The sequence below is a fragment of the Artibeus jamaicensis genome, unplaced genomic scaffold (genome assembly GCF_021234435.1).
Source record: "Artibeus jamaicensis isolate MK-2021 breed Jamaican fruit bat unplaced genomic scaffold, CSHL_Jam_final contig_685, whole genome shotgun sequence".
Lineage (NCBI taxonomy): Eukaryota > Metazoa > Chordata > Mammalia > Chiroptera > Phyllostomidae > Artibeus > Artibeus jamaicensis.
In genome coordinates this window covers 20,566,414-20,586,932 of record NW_026521924.1, presented here as the reverse complement: position 1 = coordinate 20,586,932, position 20,519 = coordinate 20,566,414, and the positions used below count along the sequence as shown (strand labels likewise).

General features: G+C 38.0%; 1 protein-coding gene and 1 pseudogene across 4 annotated transcripts in view; both read right to left on the bottom strand.

The window, feature by feature from the left end:
* The window catches only part of RALGAPB (Ral GTPase activating protein non-catalytic subunit beta), an 84,989-nt gene that overhangs the window by 29,790 nt on the left and 34,680 nt on the right, over positions 1 to 20,519 (bottom strand). For 3 of the 4 annotated variants that reach the window (XM_037164720.2, XM_037164719.2, XM_037164721.2), the window contains 9 exons: positions 19,129 to 19,296; positions 18,512 to 18,626; positions 17,981 to 18,128; positions 16,775 to 16,839; positions 15,468 to 15,597; positions 13,406 to 13,539; positions 8,562 to 8,744; positions 7,487 to 7,638; positions 119 to 306 (listed from right to left, as the gene is read on the bottom strand). In XM_037164720.2, the coding sequence (XP_037020615.2) occupies positions 119 to 306; positions 7,487 to 7,638; positions 8,562 to 8,744; positions 13,406 to 13,539; positions 15,468 to 15,597; positions 16,775 to 16,839; positions 17,981 to 18,128; positions 18,512 to 18,626; positions 19,129 to 19,296 (1,283 nt within the window). The remainder of the gene's footprint in view (positions 1 to 118; positions 307 to 7,486; positions 7,639 to 8,561; positions 8,745 to 13,405; positions 13,540 to 15,467; positions 15,598 to 16,774; positions 16,840 to 17,980; positions 18,129 to 18,511; positions 18,627 to 19,128; positions 19,297 to 20,519) is intronic. The other variant, XM_037164723.2, reaches the window with a different exon arrangement.
* LOC119063375 (40S ribosomal protein S3-like) lies at positions 9,282 to 11,074 on the bottom strand (annotated as a pseudogene).

Below are 20,519 nucleotides of genomic sequence, written 5' to 3'. Positions count from 1 at the left end.
TGACAAATGCACAATTACTTAGAATTTACAGTCTTTCCTCCCCTGTAGGAAACAGCTTGCTAGTACTGATGAACATGATGATTTAGCAGTGGAAAAGGCCCAAAGTGCTGAAACTTACTCTGTTCATTCCCAAGAGGCTGCTCCAGCATTGCCAGGATGACACTGTTATCCAAAACAAAGTACCGGAAGCTATGCTTGTTTATGGTTGGTAGCCTGGAGTACTTAATCAAAGTGGTCTCATTCACCAGACTACAAGGAGAGGCAGGACCACTTGGTGAGGGAAATGCGCCAAGCAACTGCATAATACTATGGAGAATACAAAAGATAACAGTTAATTCCCAAAGCAAAATCTTACGTTTACCTCACGTATCAATGTATAGTCCTGCACTTTCGATTTTAACTGACCCAACCATGGTCATTTCTACAGTATTTTGCGATATATAATGTGCACTCTTTGCCCAAATTTCTGAGGGAAAAATAAAGATGTGCATTATACATGAGTAATACTAATTCTGTATCTATATAAATGTTTTAAATTCTTTTATTTGTGCTTAGGCATTAAAAGTATAACTCTAGACAGCAGTAATGATATCCATATGCAAAATAATACCCTGGAACACAATAATCAGTTTTGTTTCTAAATATAAAGAAATAAAAAATTCATTAAAAAAATTAAAACAAAAAGATTTTCCCCTGAAAGTCTGGGCCAAAAACATGGGTGCACATTCTACACGAAAACGCATCACATACAAAACATGGGTACTCCCTGTGGTGGGCACCTTGGTGTCCTGTCCAGGTTTCCTCCGCCCCCCGCTCCCCACCCCACCCCAGTAGTGAAAAATCCATTCCCCCACATGCAGGGAGTTGGTGGCCACAGCTTTCAGTTGAGTCCCTCTCCGGGAGGTGCCTTTGGCCTACAAGAACCAACTTATCTCAAATTACAACTTCCTCTGGGACAGTACACACCCAAAGAACAGCTGATGAAGGGGTATAAAGTTCCAGCACCCCTGCCCCAACTTCAGAGAACTGTGAAGGGCCAACTCAGTTCCAGATCTTTGCTGCGAGCGCAAGCAAATTTCTGGAGCTTCTTGCAAGCAAATTTCTCTGAGTTTGCTACCCTAATTAACCATAATTCTAAATCATGAAGCTCCTGAAGATATATTAAAAATTCTTGTGTGTACCAGCTTTCAAAATTATATTAACTAAAGTATTCTGGACCTAGAAAAGAATAAACCAAACCCATTCAATTTTCCAGATGATGAAACTCAGGTTCAGAAGAGATAAATGATCTTTAAGAGACCACAGTAGACATACCCTCATTTTATAGATAAGGAACTCGACACACTAATAGTTATATTTCACAAAACTTGCTATAATTACCAAATGCAAATAAAAAACTGATTCGGAAACTGGAATTTAACTGATCAAGCCTAGTATAAATATATTCATAGAGATTTTTATATACATTCAACAAATAATAACTTATATAGAGCACTTATCATGTGCCAGGCATTGGTCTAAGTACTTTACACAGATTATTTTATTTAGTTATAATAACCCTATGAGATAGATACCACTATTATCCCCCTCTTATAATGAAGAAACTGAGGCACAGAGAGAAAGTATCTTGTAATAAAAACATAAGATTTTATCCTGTGGCCCTAATATTATATGCAGCTCATTTGGAAAACTAATATTCCCTAATACCACTTTTATCATGTCAATCCTCAGCCAGAGTGGCCTCTCCCTTCCTCTTTAATTCTAATGTTTGAACCCAAACATCTCTGATAATAAAAGGCAACATTGCTCAATAGATGTTTTCCTTCAATTTTTTCTCTTCCTAGGAGGGGGACTATCTAAGAATATCAAGAACCAGAAGAATTTCATGATGGGTCAAGCCTAAAGATCTGTGACAAGTAGGTGATATACCAGTAATGGGAACATATGGCTTGGGTATTCTAAATCAGGACAAAGATGGCTGTCACAAAGCACATGAATGAACCAGGTGAGCTTACTGTGTTCTATGTAAGATGCTAAGACATTATCAAATAGGTTGCTCACAAGGGAATAGGCCACTATGATCAAATCTCACCAGCCTAACCACATTTTTCCTTCTTGATGGTTCCTAAACCAGAAAAGCAGAGAAATATCTCTGAAATCAAGACATGCAAGTATTTGACAAGGTAACACAATAAACCTGTAGACAAGACTTAAAAATCCCCATGAATCTGAAGGGAAATCTCCTATAACGTGCTTTGTGAGTACTCCCATTCAATATTTTTATCAATGTCTTTATTAGGACACATAAGGTAGAATCACTGTATCTGCAGTTGGCCAAAAGATGAGTTGCAGAGCTAATGTATCAGAATAAAAGTTGGAATCCAAAAGAATCTTAAAAGACTAAAAGTGAAGTAACCTAACATGAAAATAATTTTAGGTTTAAATGTAAAGTTCTGTACATTACATCCAAATACCCCTAGACAAGTAAGTGTAGAAAAATTGATGAAAGGTGAAAAAAACTCAAAAGATTTAGCTGAATAAGTAAAAATCAACAGGTCATCAAAAATCTAATGCAGTCTCCAAATACATTTTAGTAAAAATATAATATTTTACGGTTTAAAAGTCATCAGTCCACATCTAGCATATTTTACTCAGTAAATGACCTTGAAGAGGCACAGAGTCAAACGCACCCCATTGAGAGGAGAATGACCAGGATGATAAAAGTATTTGGTTCCCTGTCATTTGAAAAATAGCTGAAAATGCTGGCAGAAATGAATCAGAGAACAAGCATTGTCTTCAGACATCTTTACTGTTTGGGAAAGAAGTTAGAATCAGAACCAATAAGTAGAAGTTCAAGTGGGAGAGATTTCAGCTCAATGTAAACATAGGTTTCTAACTATTAAAATGAAACAGTTAACCTTGGGGACCAGGAATCCCCAAATTGGAGGATTAGTCACTTGGTAAGTATGTCTTAAAATGACTTAAGCAGTACTTCCAGCTGAAATGGAGGTGTAGGTAGATATACTTTGCCTCCTCACATAACCAAAAAGGGAAACTATCAAATTTAAAAATGAAAAATAACCCAAAATGCCAGAAAACTGAACTGCAGAGATAAGAAGAAACATTCATTCAGACTCGAAGGAGGGATGGAGACAGGTAACTGGAGTGGAGAGGATGGGAAAGGCTATGGCTGGTGGACCAGGTAGTCCCACATTTGCAGAGAGGAATAGCTAGGGAGTAAGGTAGACCACCCAACCCAGGGTTCCAGTGTGGGGAAATAAAGCCTCAAAACCTCTGACTACAAAAACTTGTGGGGGTAAGGTGGCAGGAGAAACTCCCAGCCTCACAGGAGAGTTCCTTGGAGAGACCCTCAGGGTCTTGGAACATACACAAACCCACTCACCTGGAAGTCAGCACCAGAAGGGCCCAATTTCCTTGTTGACAGCAGAGGAAGTGACTGAAAGCCAACCTAGATCTGAGCAAATGGCTTTGTTCCCTCTCTTACCCTTCCCCTCGTACAGTGCCACAACCCAGCAACGAGGGTTGCCCCACCCTGGCGAATACCTAAGGCTCCGCCCCTTATATTGTAATAGGCACACTGAGACAAAGAAATTTGGCAAAGAAATGAAAGAACAGATCAAAGCTCCCAAAACAGAACTGAGCAATGAAGAAATAGCCAACCTATCAGATGCAAAGAATTCAAAACACTGGTAATCAGGATGCTCACAGAAATGGTTGAGTACAGTCACAAAATAGAGGAAAAAGTGAAAGCTATGCAAAGTGAAATAAAGAAAAATATACAGGGAACCAACAGTAAAGGGAAAGAAATCAGGACTTAAGTCAATGATTTGGAACTGAAGGAAGAAATAAACATTCAACCAGAACAGAATGAAGAAGCAAGAATTCAAAAAATAGGAACCTCCAAGACATCTTTAAACATTCCAACATCCAAATTATAGGGGTACCAGAAGGAGAAGAGGAAGAGCAAAAAGTGGAACACTTATTTGAACAAATAATAAAAGAGAACTTCCCAATCTGGCAAAGAAAATAGACTTCTAGGAAGTCTACGGGGCTCACAGAGCCCCAAAGAAGTTAGACCCAAGGAAGCATACACCAAGGCACCTCATAATCACATTACCCAAGATTAAAGATAAGGAGAGAATCTTAAAGGCAGCAAGAGAAAAGGAGACAGTTACTTATGAAGGAGCACCTATAAGACTGTCAGCTGATTTCTCAGAAGACACCCTGCAGGCAAGAAGGGGCTAGAAAGAAGTGTTCCAAGTCATGAAAGGCAAGGACCTACACCCAAGATTACGCTATCCAGCAAAGCTATCATTTAGAATGGAAGGGCAGATAAAGTGCTTCCCAGATAAGGTCAACTTAAAGGAGTTAATCATCACCAAGCCCTTATTATATGAACTGTTAAAGGGACTTATCTAAGAAAAAGACGATCAAAACTATGAACAGTAAAATAACAAACTCAAAAGTATCAATAACTGAACCTAAAACAAAAACAATCTTAAGCAAACAGCAAAACAGGAACAGAATCACAGAAATGGAGATCACAATGGGGAAGGGGAGAGGGGAGCACGTGGAAAAAGATACAGGGAATAAGAAGCATAAATGGTAAGTACAAAATACACAGAGGGAGGTTAAGAATAGAATAGGAAATGGAGAAGCCAAAGAATTCTATGTACGACCCAAGGGCATGAGCTAAGGTGGGGTGGGGAGAATGCTGGTGGGAGGGAGGATGCAGGGTGGAGGGGAATAAAGGGGGAAAAAATGGGACAACTATAATAGCATAATCAACAAAATATACTTAAAGAAAAAAAGTGACTCAAGCAGAGGGGCTACTGACATGATTTCCAAGAGTCCTAATTCTGAATTTATATTAGTATGCTAAGGGGAAAACCCAACCAGGCAATCTACATTCCATCATTGTCTACTGTGTGCCCAGCACTGTGAGGGGTGCGAAGAATAAACATGGCCTCTATCCAGGTTGGAAAGATCATTGGCAAGTATTAAACATAACTAGGTATGATCATGACAACATACTGTAGAATTCATGCTATATGATAGGGTCAAACTGAACAAGCATACAGGTAGGGAAAGAGTCATCATGCAGAAGCAGAATAACCAAAGAAGGTCCCACAGAGGTAGCTAGATTTGATGTGAGCATTGAACACTGGAGGATGTGGTTAAGAGAAGAGGGAAGTCCTAAAACCCGGGGCAATATACAGACAGGTATGAGTATGCCCAGTTCATAACCACAAGTGGCTTGCTAGGCCCAACTATGGTAGAACAGATGTGCTGGGAAAGATCAGACAATTTAAGTGGGGTCAGAATAATGAGGTCCTTGAAAACCAGACCACAGATTTCACAGAACATGGCAGGAAACACAGATCTATTCAGTTTTCAATCACTCAAGCAGCAGAATAAAAATAGTGCCTAAGGGTAATCAGCTCAGCAATACAACACAAGATGAACAGGAAGGGCAAGAGACTGAGAACAGCGAAATCAGGCAAATTGTGAGAAGGATCTCGGCCAGAACACTACCTGAGGTTAGAGGAGGTGGAGGAAACATTTTCAAAAGTAAAGTCAATTGGAATCAGTCACAGGCTTCAAAAGGAAAATGACATAAACTTTTTTTAAGCCAAAATTTGTGTCTGCATAACTAGAAAACAGCAGTGATACTGACATAAAGCTATAATTGTGAAGAAATAGAGAAACTCAGTTTTGGACATATTCATAACAGTACTATTCAAGGCACCCTTCAAGACTGGAAACTGGAGACACCTTTGGTAAAGTTGCCAGCACAGACAAAACAGATGAGTGACCTACATAACTATTGGCTGGACTAGGGGGAAGCATCCCAGGGATCTCTTCCGTAATTTACAATGCTCTTAAACTTTTAAAAAAATTACTTACTAATTTTTTTTTTTAGAGAGAGGGTGGGGAGGGAGAGATCAATTTGTTGTTCCACTTACTTATACATTCACTGGTTGATTCTTGTATGAGCCCTGATTAGAGATTGAACCTGCAACCTTAGCATATCTGGACGATGCTCTAACCAGCTGAGCTACCCGGCCAGGGCCCTTTATAATGTTTTAAATCCACCCCAGCCCACATGTGTACTCTCCTCTGAACTTTTATTATTTCTATTACTCATTCACATTTTTCTGATTTTCTAGCTCTTAGCCTAACCTCCACAAAATCACTGGGAGCCAGCATTAGCATAGTGAGCAGGGCTAAACTAAAGCCAGCACACTTCTAAAACTAATGAAGGACCTCAGCCCATGAGAAACAGAAATAAATCCAACTTTATTGTATATACCCCAAGTTATCAACAGACCACTGAACACATATAAGATTCTGAGATCTTGGTTAGGAGCTGATTTACGTACAAATCTTCAAGCAGTCTTGCCTACCTACCACTTAACTAAGACCAAGATGATCCAACCTAGATAGACTGACCTGACATCCCTCCTTTTTATATTTTTCTGGGTCTTCGACCACATTTACCATGGTAAGATTCATCTTTCCATATTTACTGATTCTACCTTATCTTCTCCACTTACCTCTTCCTTGCATCCATAAATGTGCCTACACTGCCTTCCCCCCCTCCTACTCTTGTCACTTACCAGTCAAACACAAACTCTCTCAACTCTTTCTGCTTTTTCAAGGTACCATATCTGTCTCCGTTCCTTCAGTACCAAAATACTTAAACAGGAATCTTCCCTTGTTGGCTTAATCAACCTGGAATCGCTTATAGCTCAAACTTTACTCACCCTCTAAAACTCAGGTCCAATGTACTTTTCCCTAGGAATCTTACTTCAATTTTCCCTTATGTGGAAGTATTCATTTCCTCCTTCCTACTCCCCAGCATTTTATTTGTACCTCTTTCTCCTGAAGCATTTATTTTCCACCCAATATCATAGCTACTTGTGTTCACATCTTATCTTCCCTAGTAGACAAGAAGATCTCTGAGGGTGGTGAATCTGATTTATCTTTGTGATCTTATTACAAGTTCGTAAGAGGAAGTTCCTAAATCTTAGTTGAATGGATCTTTAATATATAATACATGTAGTAGCAGAGAATACAGACACCACTGAGCTAGACAGCAAGAGACCTACTAGTGTGACTCAGATCCTGTCTCTGGATGCAGCCATCAATCAAGTCAGGAGGTGGAATAAGGCTCTCCCAGATCCTTTCCAATTTGAACACGGTATAACTTGAATTAACATCAATCAGCATAGAAAAACAAGGACCCAAACTCTCAGCTCAAGTTCATGGTTTCCTTTTGTCTTAAAAAAAAAAAAAAAACAAAAAACCCAAGACATTTTCTTTTCCAGTTTATTTCTGTAGAAAAAGTATTCTAAAGGGGCTGCATCACTCACTACTGAAAAACTGGGGAGGAAATAAAACAGGAATCACAGCTAACCCCAACTAATTTATAAGCACATTCCCTGTGCAGTCACTTTCATACCATGTTAGGGTGGCTTCAGCAGCATCCTTTACCCTCATAGAAGCAGGGTTTGGCTCCTTATCTCCTTTGTACTTGACCTCTTGCTCACTGCTCTTGGACTTACTTCCTGAAATACCCAATTCCACAATCTCCAGTACTTCCTTAAGACAGTCCTAGAAGCAGAAAAGGAGTATCAGTTTTCATAACACACCTATCTTATAAGAAGACAAGGAAGTACATCAAAAGTTAATAGTGGCTATGTTTTGGTGGTGATGCCAGTTTCTTTCTCATTTTGTTTAACAGTATATATTAATTTCATAATAATATAGTAACCCCCCAATTTCTCTTTAAAGAAATAAATGTAAGTGTTCAGAGAGCTAAGTAATAAGTAATAAATTCAAGTACACTTTATTAGTCATAGTTATTATAAAATTGCCATGGACTATACATAAATCATGAAAGCCTAAATGAAAGAGATATAACAGTAATCTATTAAACCTGGATGCTTTAAAACATGTTAGATTATCCAAAGAGAAGATCATCAATAACTGACAATTTTAATTAATTTTTGGTATTATAACTTTAGAAGCCATTATGAAAATGACTAAGAGTGAGTCAACAGAATTATTTTTAAAACTATAAAATCTCTAAATAAATATCCAATAAGCCTGGCATGTCTTTTATTTACACTGTGAATTCACGGTAACTGTCTGCCTTCCCATAAGATAAGGGTTACATGGAACAATGGCAAAGAAAGCAATCTAGACATCTGTGCCTCCACAAAAGCAGAGAAACACATGCATGAAATGAAATTTTAGATACAAGCAACCTTTACAAACCAGCATTGCTCTAGGTTGGCAGCCTGGCTATCAACTGCCCTTCTTGATTTGGTAATGGGTTAATTTGCACCCAAATATAAGCATGTCGGTTTTTGAGTTGTGCTCAAAAGGACAAGTGTTCTACTGAAACATAACAAGTGCATTCAGTTTAAAGTATGCAACATAGTATTTAAATTTAGATATTCTCTTTTTAATAATATCTTTTAAAAGACATTCTCCCACCATACATTTTGTTTCTACTTAGTGTGCAAACCAACCTTTTCATCAAGCATATCAGGATGCTCTATCAGCCAGACACAGAGACACTGAAAAGCTGCTACTATCATGGAGTGCAGATCCCGGGAGTGAAAAGGAGCTGGCCGACTACACTGGTACACGATGTAGCTGCATACGGAACTGATGGCTCGCTTTCGGTCTCCTAAATCAACCATCACCTTCACCTGAGCATATTCGTATGGGGAACAGTTAGCCAGGCACCATTATATCAATTTCAAAGCATCTGCACTAAGGTCCAGCCTTTCTGAGAATGTGATACACCACAAGAAATCTTGCTTCTAAAACATTATTTATATAGAAAACCAGAATATTTTAGGGGTATTATAATACTCTATATAAAAAGAGGGCACTTTTAAACCCTAAAATAATATTTTGCTTTAGCATACTTTTTCATTCCCTAAAACATAAACTCTTGGGATGCGCCTACTTATCATTGCCAGAAATCAAAAGAATAGCTGGAAAAAGAATAAAAACAAAAGAATAGCTGGCAATGAAACAAATGCACATTTTTTAAGCCTCCTAAACCCAACCCCACAGGGATGCTCTAGGGGCTACTCAGTTCTGTACAGCAGAGGTATAATTAACATACAGACCGTAAAGTACACATATTTCAAGTATACGATGTGGTAAATTTTGGCATAAGTATATACCTGTAAGATATCACCACAATCAAGATAGTGGATATATCTATCACCCCCAAAATCTCCTCATGCAGCTTCGAATCCTTACTCTGTTTTCTCCCCTCCCTAGGTTACTGCTGATCTGCTGTCATTATAGGCTAATTTGCATTTTCAAGAGTTTTATATATAAATACAATCAAACAATATCATACTCTTTTGGGGGGAGGGGTTGCTTCTTTTACTTAGCATAATTATATGACATTTATCTACTTTTTTGTGCACATCCAATGTTCAACATTCATCCCTTTTCATTGTAGAGTAGTAGTATGCTACTGTATGACTATAACACAATTTATCAGTCACCTGTTAAAAGGCATCTGGGTTGTTTCTAGACCCTGGGTATTACAAATGAAGTTGCTAGGAACAGTAGTGCGCAAGTCTTTGTTTGGCTATATGTTCTCTCATCTCCTGGTAGAAGAGTGACTGGGTCATATGAGAGACGTATGCTTAACTTTTTAAGGAACTACCAAGCTGTTTTCTAAAATGGTTGCACCGTATAACACTACCTTCAACAGTGTGGGGGAGTTCCACTTCCTTCACATTTTCACCAACATTTGGTATGGTCAGTCTTTCCAATTTTAGAGGAGTGGTAACTCACTGTAATTTTAATTGTATTTCCCTAATAACTAGTGATATGAAACATATTTTCATGTGCTTATTTGTTATCTGTATGTTTTGTTTGGTAAAGGGTTCAAATCTTTTTCCTATTTTTTAATTGGGCTATTTGTTGTATTAATGAGGATTTTTGTTATTATTTTTTTGTCTTTTAAAAAAATCCTTGCCCAAGTATATATTCATTGGTTTTAGAGAGAGAGAGATGGGGGGAGGGAGGGGAAGGAGGGAAGAAGGGGGAGGGAAGAGAGCGGAGGTGAGAGAGGGGAGGGGGAGAGAGAACAACAATGTAAGAGAGAAGCAGACTGGTTGCCTCCTGCACATACCCCAACTAGAGACCAAACCCACAATGCAGGTATGTGCCTTGACCAGAAATCAAGCTGAAACCTTTCAGTGCATGGGACAATGCGCCAACTAACCAAGCCACACTGGCCAGGGCTGTTTTGCCTTTTTAAGGTCTTTACAAAGTAACCGCCAGACTATCCAGATCCAGCTACCAAGGAGAAGACCCTGTTATGTAGTAGGGACTGGCTAGAGCATGGCAGGCAGCTCTGGCTTCCTAACCTTATGTCCTCAGAAGAGATAGTGGACAGCATTTTCTCTTTAGGGGCCACAATGCTCATGTGGCCAGAAAGGGGCTTCTTAGAGCCAATTTTACCACTTGGGGTCCAAGACAGCATGATCTTCACTTTGATGCCCAGCACACCCTATCTGAGCAGCACATGGCACACAGTGGTACTGATATAGTTAACAGGGTCCCCACTGTAGATCATCAGACCATCCACAAACTTGATGGATCCAGCCCTCTGCCCTTGGAGTTTCCCTGACCCTATGACCTTGTAGCCCCTGGCCCCACTCTCCATGATGAACTGCAGCACCCCACAGCAGGCTCTCCACACAGCAAGCCCTCCTGCAAGTTTGTAATGCAGAGACTCTGTGCAATGACACATAGACCTCTTGTGGCCACCTTCTCAAAACTCTAAATGATATCAGTCAATTCCTGGTTTTGCTGGTTCTTCTCACCAAGAACATTCTACATCCTGGAGGCCAAGGTAATGATTTCTACCCTGGTTGACACAAGCTGGACCTCAACTCCAGAGCAGCTGTCTTTGGCAAGCATCTGAGTGAGAAGAACTCATTCAGTTTAGCTCTGAAAATGTCATCAATGACAAATTTCCTCTTTTGGAAATTTGTACCACCATATTACCTACTGTGCACTACCAAAAGGACTGAGTTTTGACAGTTCTTTATATAATCTGGATATCGTTTGTAAAGAGTTTCTGCCAATCTGTGACTTAGCTCATGGTCCATTTTTTGGAAAAATAGTAGTTTATTAATTTTGGTTAAGTCAAATTTAATAGTTGTTCTTCTATGATATAAGAAATCTTCGTATAACCCAAATCTTCATATAACCCAAATCTTCATATAAATAAAGACTTTCTTCCAATCTAGAAGTTTTACAGTTTAAGTTTTACATTTAGGGTTACAATCCACTTTAAGTTAATTTTTGTACATAGTGCAAGGTATGAATCAAAATTCACACATACACACACACACACACACACACACACACACACATATGAATATCTGATTGTCTCAGCACTATTTGTTGAAAAGACTATCCTCTCTCCCTTGAATTAACACTGCACCAGAAATCAGATGTTCATGTATATGTGCATCTATTTCTGGACTCCCTATACTATTCCAGTGATCAAGTTGTCCAACCTTACTGCAATACCAGACTGTTTTGATTACTGTAGCTTTGTGATGAGTCTTGAAATCAGGTAGTGTCGCACTGTATGATTTGTTAGACAGGCCCAGGGCAGCACTCCACCTAGAGCTAATTGTTCCTTGCTACTGGAGAGGATCTGAACATCACAGGAAATAGTACCTTGTCCTCAAAGCAGTGTGATCCTGCAAGTCTTATAAATGGCTATCCTTACTTTCTGCATCGGTAACTGCCCCTTAAAAAACTATAGCCATTACACCTACCCCTGAGAATCTTTGAGGTAATCTCTAAGTGGTTGTATGATCATCTTAGGGCCCTGACCAGTTAAAGCATCATCCTGATACACCAAGGTTGCAGGTCCGATCCTTGGTCAGGGCACATACAAGAACCAATAATGAGTTCATAAATAAGTGGAACAACAAATTGATGTCTCTCTCTCTAACTACCAATCAATTTTAAAAAAAAAGAACATCTTACATTTTCTAGCCCATTTTGTCCCTTAGGACTTTGGTAAGTTACAGCCTCTGCTCACCTGTCCTCACAACGATAAAACAAGGACTTGAATTTTATCACTGCAAGCAGTACAACCTCGTGTGTATATCGCCTTTTTGTTCACAGAGTGCTTTACATATTTTATTTCATTTCATTGGATTTGATCTTCACAACACCAGGTATTAATCCTGCCTGTTTCACGTGTAAGAAAACATTTAGATGATAGTGAGGATGTGGAGAAACTGAAACCCTTGTACATCCCTGGTGGGAATATAAAGTAATGCAGTAACTGTGGAAAACAGTTTGACAGCTGCTCAGGTTACATATAGAATTACCATGTAAGCTAGCAATTCGACTACCAGGTATATACCCAACAGAACTGGAAACTGGTATTCAAACAAATGAAGGTAGACACATGTTCATAGCAGCACCATTCACAATGGTTCAAATGTGCATCAATGAATAAATTGACAAATTGGTGTATATAAATACAATGGAATATTATTCATCCATAAAGGAAATGAAATTCTGACATAGTCTATAACACCAATGAACCTTAAAAACACGTTAAGTGAAAGAAGCCAGGCACAATAAGCCATATATTAGATGACTTAATTTACATGAAGTGTCCGGAATAGGTAAACCCATAGAGACAAAATGCAGACTGGTGGTTGTCAGGGACTGTGGAAAGGGGAGACCAGAAAGCAACTGCTTAATGGGTATGGATTCTCTTTTGGGGGTGATGAAAATGTTTTGAAACTCAACAGACATTGTGGCTGCACAACACTGTAAATGTACTAATAGCCACTGAATTACTCCCTTTAGAATAGTTAATTTTAGGTTATGTAAATTTCACCTCAATAAGAAAAATACTTAGAGAAGTGCAAACAGCCACACAGTTCTAAAGTTTTACAAAATGGAATAATAGATGTCAAAGTAATTTAAAAATACAGCCAATTTTACTTATCTCTGGTAACAGAAGATGGAAGACTGACAGTCCCAAATGGCCTATTTTAGGGTAATTATTCTTCCTTTACCAAATCTGTATTTGTTTATTAAAATTAGATGATCCTATAATGGCACAAAAGGTCATGCTGAAAATTTAGAATATTATGAAAAAAATACAAAGTCAAAAAAAGTGAAGTTCATTTTGTAAAATTTCACTTGGAGGCTCATTTGTGCACACTTCAATATAAACTATGTTTGAGTATAAACCAGTACTGTGAAACCCACACCAAGAGGTCAACAGATACAGAAAACAGAGCAGTAGTCCAAGGCTGCTGGGCTGAAATTAAAGAACTGTTGTTCTCACCTTTGCCAGGCCAGAGAGGAGCTCTAGAGCTGCCAGTGATATGCTCATGTCTGGCCGCCACTGGGAGTTGAGTCTTTGGGTGACGAGATGAATGCTGCGAATCAGTAGTCCAGCAGCTGAATCTGTATTAAGAGCTAGGATATAACCCCAATGCCACATCCCACAGGGAGGGAAAACAACTAAGCATTAGTAACAAGAAGCACAGCATTCCACCAGGCACAGACCAAGCAGCCACAGTGAGCACAACGGGCACCCGCACAGTGCTCTGCTCCCCGCCCCACTGGCCTGAGCATAAAGCCTGACTGAACAACAGTGCACAGGGCATACACACTGGACCAGAGCAGCTTCTAGCTCCCAGCTCAGGAACTTTCACATAGACATCCACTGGGATTTGGCAATTCAGTGTCATTCTTGTAACAACGTAAATTTTTAAATTTCTAAATTAACTCAGAGAATTACATTTTCACCAAAACAATCAATCAATAATTTCCTTGGAATTTTATATGGAGGAAAGAATTCAAATCTCCTCAGATGCTCGGAATCAGCCTAAAGCATCTGTTGAAATTATTTTCAGGGGTTAAACCATCAAAAGTCACATGCACTGCTTTTTAAACACATTTTAACATTTAGCTCTTTAAAACTACTTTAATATTTCTAAAAAAATCATATAACCATGTCATTGTGCTTTTATTTGGCCTCCAATTCTATATTTAAAAGTAATAACTAATTAGCTAATACATAAGGACAAATTAAATGAAATTTATAAAAGGAAGCTTTAGGGACATTATACCTGTCGATCCTATCAGAAAGAGGGCAGTGACAACAGAAAAAGGAATGATCATTAAAGAGACATTCATGCAACACTAACACAAATCTGGACTTCTTAGTAAAAACTATTTTACGACATTAAAAGCAGACCTCACTAACACCAGTTCAAAATGCTCAAACAAACAATTATCACTTCAAACACTTATATTAGAACACATACAATAAAATGCAAAACTTTCTTTAGTTTAAAAGTGCTTTAGAAAGCACAAAAATAAATAAAATTTCACCTAACTATACTTAAACCCACGAACATAATGAGTAAGACAACAATTTAAATAACTTTATAAATGTAGTATTTAAATGTGCTGAATATCCACATAATTACCTTATGCATCTGACATGCTCAAGGATACTTATGATTAAAAATTTAAACACACATCTAAGGATCTAAATTTCATTCTAATCTAGTTGGATTAACACTCACAGATTCAACTAGGGGTATCCAACCTGCCACTGAGTGTAGCATGCAGGCCAGAATGGCTATGAATGCAGCCCAACACAAAATCATAAACCCACTTAAAACATTATGAGATTTTTTAACTTTGTTAGTGTTTTTGTATTTAATATGTGGCCCAAGACAATTCTTCTTCCAGTATAGCCCAGAGACACCAAAAGGTTGGAAGGTCCATGCTATTATTTGTGTATAAAAACATAAAGGCACCCCCACACTGAGAGAACTATAAATAATTGCCCAGCGTAAAGGATACCATTTAATAGTATGCTCTTCTGGCTAATGTTTCCTTACTCTTACTTGACTGAAAAATCTGTGACTGAAAAATCTAACCAGATATACAGAGAGGTATATAGGTTTGAAGCACAAAGATATTTTCCTCTGGGTTTCTGTCCCGTGCGTTTCCTACCACCCATCCTTACCACACTGCAGTAACTGATGTACTGGCTGGCTCTGCCATTAGACCGTGAGGCAGAGTCCACATCCTATTTGACTTTATTACCAGCACCTGCTACAGAATCCAGAAATGTTTCCTAACCACCCATTATAATCATTTATAAAATCTAAAACTACTTAGAATCTAACTACTAAAAGTTGCCTGTAAGATTTATTTTCATTTTCTTACTCTTTTACACTAATAGCCTCTCTATTCTACCTAAATACATTTAAAAAATCATGGTCATTAAAATTGTGTTAAAAATGTTTTGCATATTTCTTTTGTGTATCTGCGCATTAGAAGTTATTCCATAAACTTTGGATGTCCAAAAAACAAACATGGCTTACCATAATCTCTTAGGAGAGCTTGAGCAGGTCTTTCACTATCAGGAGTTGTGGGTTCTGTGCTTCCACCACTTGCTGAACTAATACCACTATTAGTGCGGCTGTGACTCTTCAAGTTATTCTCTCCACCACCCTAGTCAAATAAAAATGAGTCAAATATTTGAGGGCTACATCCATAGTGCACTAGTATAAACAGGTCAATCATGAAAAGCCATGGTGATAAAATGTAACATGACCACTAAACAGCACAAACTGATATACAGATAAAAACTGCTGTAGTGTTTTGTACAACACTATCTACTGAAGGGTTATGAAGGTTTGGATTGCAGGCACCCATTTGGGGGTCTTCTTTGTTGCTGTTTACAAAGGGCCAGCCAAGGACCTTTTCCATCGTCACTAGCCAATAACTCTGGGTCCTTAGAAAAACAGCCTAGTGCCTCCCAAGCAAAATTTCAGAACAGGGAAGCAATCGTAAAAAAACTAAACGCAAATAAAGTAACAGTGACTTTCTAATGTAGTTATATCATAAAATACAAACAATAAAATACTATGACTAGTATAAGGATTAACTCCTATATATTTATATATGAGCTAACAAAGGTATCTGATAAAAATTTCCCTCATTTTTTCCCATGTAAATATAATTTATTACATCTAGATCAGTTGATTATTATCAGCCACCTACTGGAACATGAATATAATTTCTTTAAAAGTAATCTGATCACCCATGCTCCATCCACCACTCCATTATCTTCCATTAATTCACCTACTCTCCTGTCTCTACTCCAAGTACAGAAACCACATATCTTGGTGACAGAAGCAGGGGGCACTAGGAGTCTCTGGGAAGCTTTTTTGATTTAGAAGCACTGGTGCTTTGGGGGACTTTCCAACTTTGATCTAGAGGGCCTAGAAAAAGCTCATGAGATGAAAAAAAGTAAACTAATGTTTGCTAACAGCCAGCATTAGATCTACTAGGAATAGAAGAAATTATGAAGTAAGGGTCTTTTTCCAGACTATTCAGGTCAGTTTACCAACAAAACAAAAGCAGATGCCTGAAGTCGATGCTGTTCAGGAATAAAGATGTATTTAGCTGGACTTTCTTTAATGCAGTATCTCTCAATGATGTATACTTGATGAGGCATTGAAAGGTAAGAAGCCTCAAAACACATATTTTAAAATAGAAACAGCCTACATCAATAAGCTGAATTTAAAAACAAGTGCCTTTAAAATCATGAAGACAGATATTCTGCAATAAAATTTATTTAAAATCAGAAGTTGATCTGACAGATTACATATGTTATATGACTTACCATCTCCATTTGGCAACCAATGGCTTCTAAAAGTGCTGAATCTTGAACAATATTTAACATTGCTCCTGCAACAGCAAAAAAACCCATTTTACTTAAATACGTGACAAAAATACTAAAATGCCTGAAATAGCTCAATTAATAGCAGAGATACAATTTTAGCTGAGTATTCCTGAAATTGTCATAAAATCACCAATAAATCTGTCAACTGATCAGAAAAGACACTTAAAAAAAAAACTCTAATTCAGGTCTGCCCCCAAAGTTTTAAAACCACATTTTTCTAAAATAAATTTCTCAGTCTCATAAATAAATTTGAAGGTCAAACTTTGCTTTATACAAAAACATGATCATTATCAGATACTTTATAACTGGTATGAAAGACCAACCGTTAACATTTCCATTTCAGGGCTTGCCCATGGCTGCATATCCTGAAGACAGCTTGTATTTATTATCAAGGAACTCATAGACTTAGAAAGGTTATAACAGAAACAAGACGGTAAGCCTACCAGACTGCTTCTCATGCCAGTGGGAAAGTACTCTTGTCCAAAATGGAAAAAGACAGAAAAGACACAGTCTTGCAAATCTATGGCAAGATTGCCAATCGATTCTTCCTTGGAATGTATGAGGGAATACTCCCAAATAAGGATAAAGCAAAACTAGATCATCTTTCAACCACAGAAATTATATGATTTCAAGTGATATTATTTGAATAACTTAAAATACTACAATTTGGAGGCATTCTCACATCAAGATTTAACCTCTGTTTCCTCAACTTCTTTCCAAAATGAAAGGATTTACCCTTCCCTATTTACTCCATCTTCTCACTGCATAACATACTATGCTTCCTGAGCAGCCATTCCAACCACTACTGCCATCGCCAATTCTTTAGGCATCACTTCCTCCCCTGCAGTGAAAAGATTCTTCAAATCCTGCTCTACAATATCCAATTTAACATCTACTTCCCCCTATGAAGTCTTCCTTACTCTTGGTTTCTTCTCTCTCAATACTAAAGACACTCAGCATGACATGCAATTAGCACTGCCTTCTGCTGTTATCTGACTACTTTGTGAGGATCTTCCAATTTCTGCAATGAGACTTGCTGAAGAATAAATGCCACACTGACCCCTGCCTCCTTAGCATGCCCGAGAGAAGAAATATCTGGGTTTTCACTTACAAAAAAAATATTTCTAAAAATGTATGAACACAAACCTAGTATCATTTGAGTGTTGTTGGGGTCCGTTTCCGTTTGCAAGGCACCTATTAGTATATTCACAAGTCTCAACTTCAGGGACAAAAAAGTTACTGGTTTATCATAAGAAGAGCTGTCATCATTACTAAACTTTCCTTCCAGAACCACCTATGGAAGAAACAAAGAATATTTGACATTGATTGCTGTAGTACACTAAACTATGACCATGTAGGAACTGATCCAGTGAGAAAACAGATCAGTCTGAAAAGCGAGGCTCTCAATCTGACCAGTATGAGACTGTGCTAAGTCTGTCACTGACTCGACAACGCATGTTACCAGATGACACTAGCCTATCACCACTTGAAATGGTAAGCCGGGCTCGCTGGCTGACTGACAGCAGAAACTTCCACAGCATATCAATTTTGTTGATTCACTTGAAATACTTTCTAAAATGTTTTTAAAAGCTCCTATTCCATTTTTAAAAGACAGTAACTTGAAATAGCACACAAAACAGGATATGGAATATTTTAAAAACTTTAATAAAACATTACCTCAGATTTGACTGTGCCAAAGTGATGAGGGAGGGGCAACAAAGAAAGTAGGATATTAATGGAAGATCTTCTCAATTCTGTTGGGTTTACATAGCTTTTGAATTTGGAGAGTTCTCTGCCAAAAAACAAAAAAAGAATAGCTATTAGTATTTCCAAACTGAAGTATGTTTTTAGCTATTGCCAAATATACATTATGCCAATTTTTCACAATATAAGCACTAGGTTTGGTCTCATAAAGAATGCAGTTAACTGCTTTCCACTGAATTTATATTCTGTAGTGTATGTCTATGTTAAACTGCTGTTATGGAATAAAACTAGAATTTGATTGATTGATTGATTGATTTTAAATGTTAAGTCCTACTCTACAAAATTACATCCTCTAGGCTGAGGTTGCTCTTACCCCTCCCATCCAGGCCAAAAAAGATTCCACACACTCACAGACAAGTAAGAACTGGAGGAGCTCAGGGTCTAGGTATTCTATACTCATTTAATACCCCTGAGTCTCCTTGGGCTATAAAGACAACTGGACAGGATAAAGTAGGAAACTGGGGAGGAACCACCAAAACAGACCAGGCCAAACCCAGCAAATGATATGCTAATACAGAATGACAGCTTACCTGTCGGGCAAAATGGTTTCAAGAGCTGAAATAAAGTAAGGAACCACAACATCAATCCCTTTCAAGTCACAGCAGAACAAAGGAGGGGAGTTTAGAATAACGCTGGCCAAGACAGGATGGCACACATAATCATTTATCTGCAAACCTTGAATTAAAAGCATGTAAAATCTAGGAAAGCAAGAAAAAAAATTTAAACTGCTGGTCAATTGTTTCTATATATATTAATATTTTCCACATATTCATCTGAAAGTCTATTTCTACTCTTCATTATTTCTAACCTTGAAAAGCTATTACTCAAGTTAAGACAACTCAATCAAATATACTAAGAACCAAATTATCTTTCCTAATGAAAATAAAGATTCATGTCTATTACACCTTCTTGAAGTTTTAAAACTTGCAACTCAAATTTATAGGTGCCTACAAATGATGCACCCAAAACAAAACAAGGCAAATGACTGCAGTAATTATCAATGAACTGGAAGGATTACTGGACTGGATTCCATGTCAGTAAAATTTTGCAGCATTGCACAAATCCTGAAAGAAAAAAAAGTGTTGTCTTTTTCCCTGTGACCCACAATTTTGGAGGAGACAATGAAAGAAAAAAACCTCATTCAACCCTGCATTCATCATGATATGAAGATTACTCTACATAAGACTCCTTATAGGAATATACCTAAAGTATACCTTACATTGAGTGTACCTTACTTTTAACCTGTTCCTCTAACCTGCAAACAACTAAGCACTCAATTTCCTATCATTCAAGAGCAATTATACTAGTATATTCTTCTACTAGTATAAGGCACTTCTTCCTTCTCTGCAAAACTCTTCTGCAACACCTTGCCCTACTCCTGGGCATTGCTCAGCACATTTCGATCCATCTTTTCTCCTTAGAACTAAACTAAAATCATGTTAGCAAATAACCAAATGCCTCTCAATTGCTAACTCCAGAAGACACATCTAAGTCTTACCTTACTCTGCCTTTTTTAAAGCATTCAAACCTGAATACTCCCTTCTTCTCCCCTTATTTTTCTGACTTCTATAGCTATTTCCTTTAATAGATCCCCTCACTCCACCTGCCTCCTAATGTTGGTGTTCCTCAGGCTGCAAAACTCAGTTCTCTAAGCTGTATCTTCCACTACCCTGGTTTTAAACATTGCTTACTTAAGCCAGTGAACATAACCAAATCAGTCTCTACCAGATACCTTTCACCCCAGCTCCAGATCTATTAGCCAAAAGCACACTGGATACCTGAGGGCAAGAAATGTTTACTAATGTATTCCAGCACTCCCTGTGTATAGTATCTGACATAAACAATTGTTGATAAATATTCCAAAGGCACCTCAAGTTCAACAGGTTCAAAACTAAGCTATCATTGGCCCTCTCACAAATTT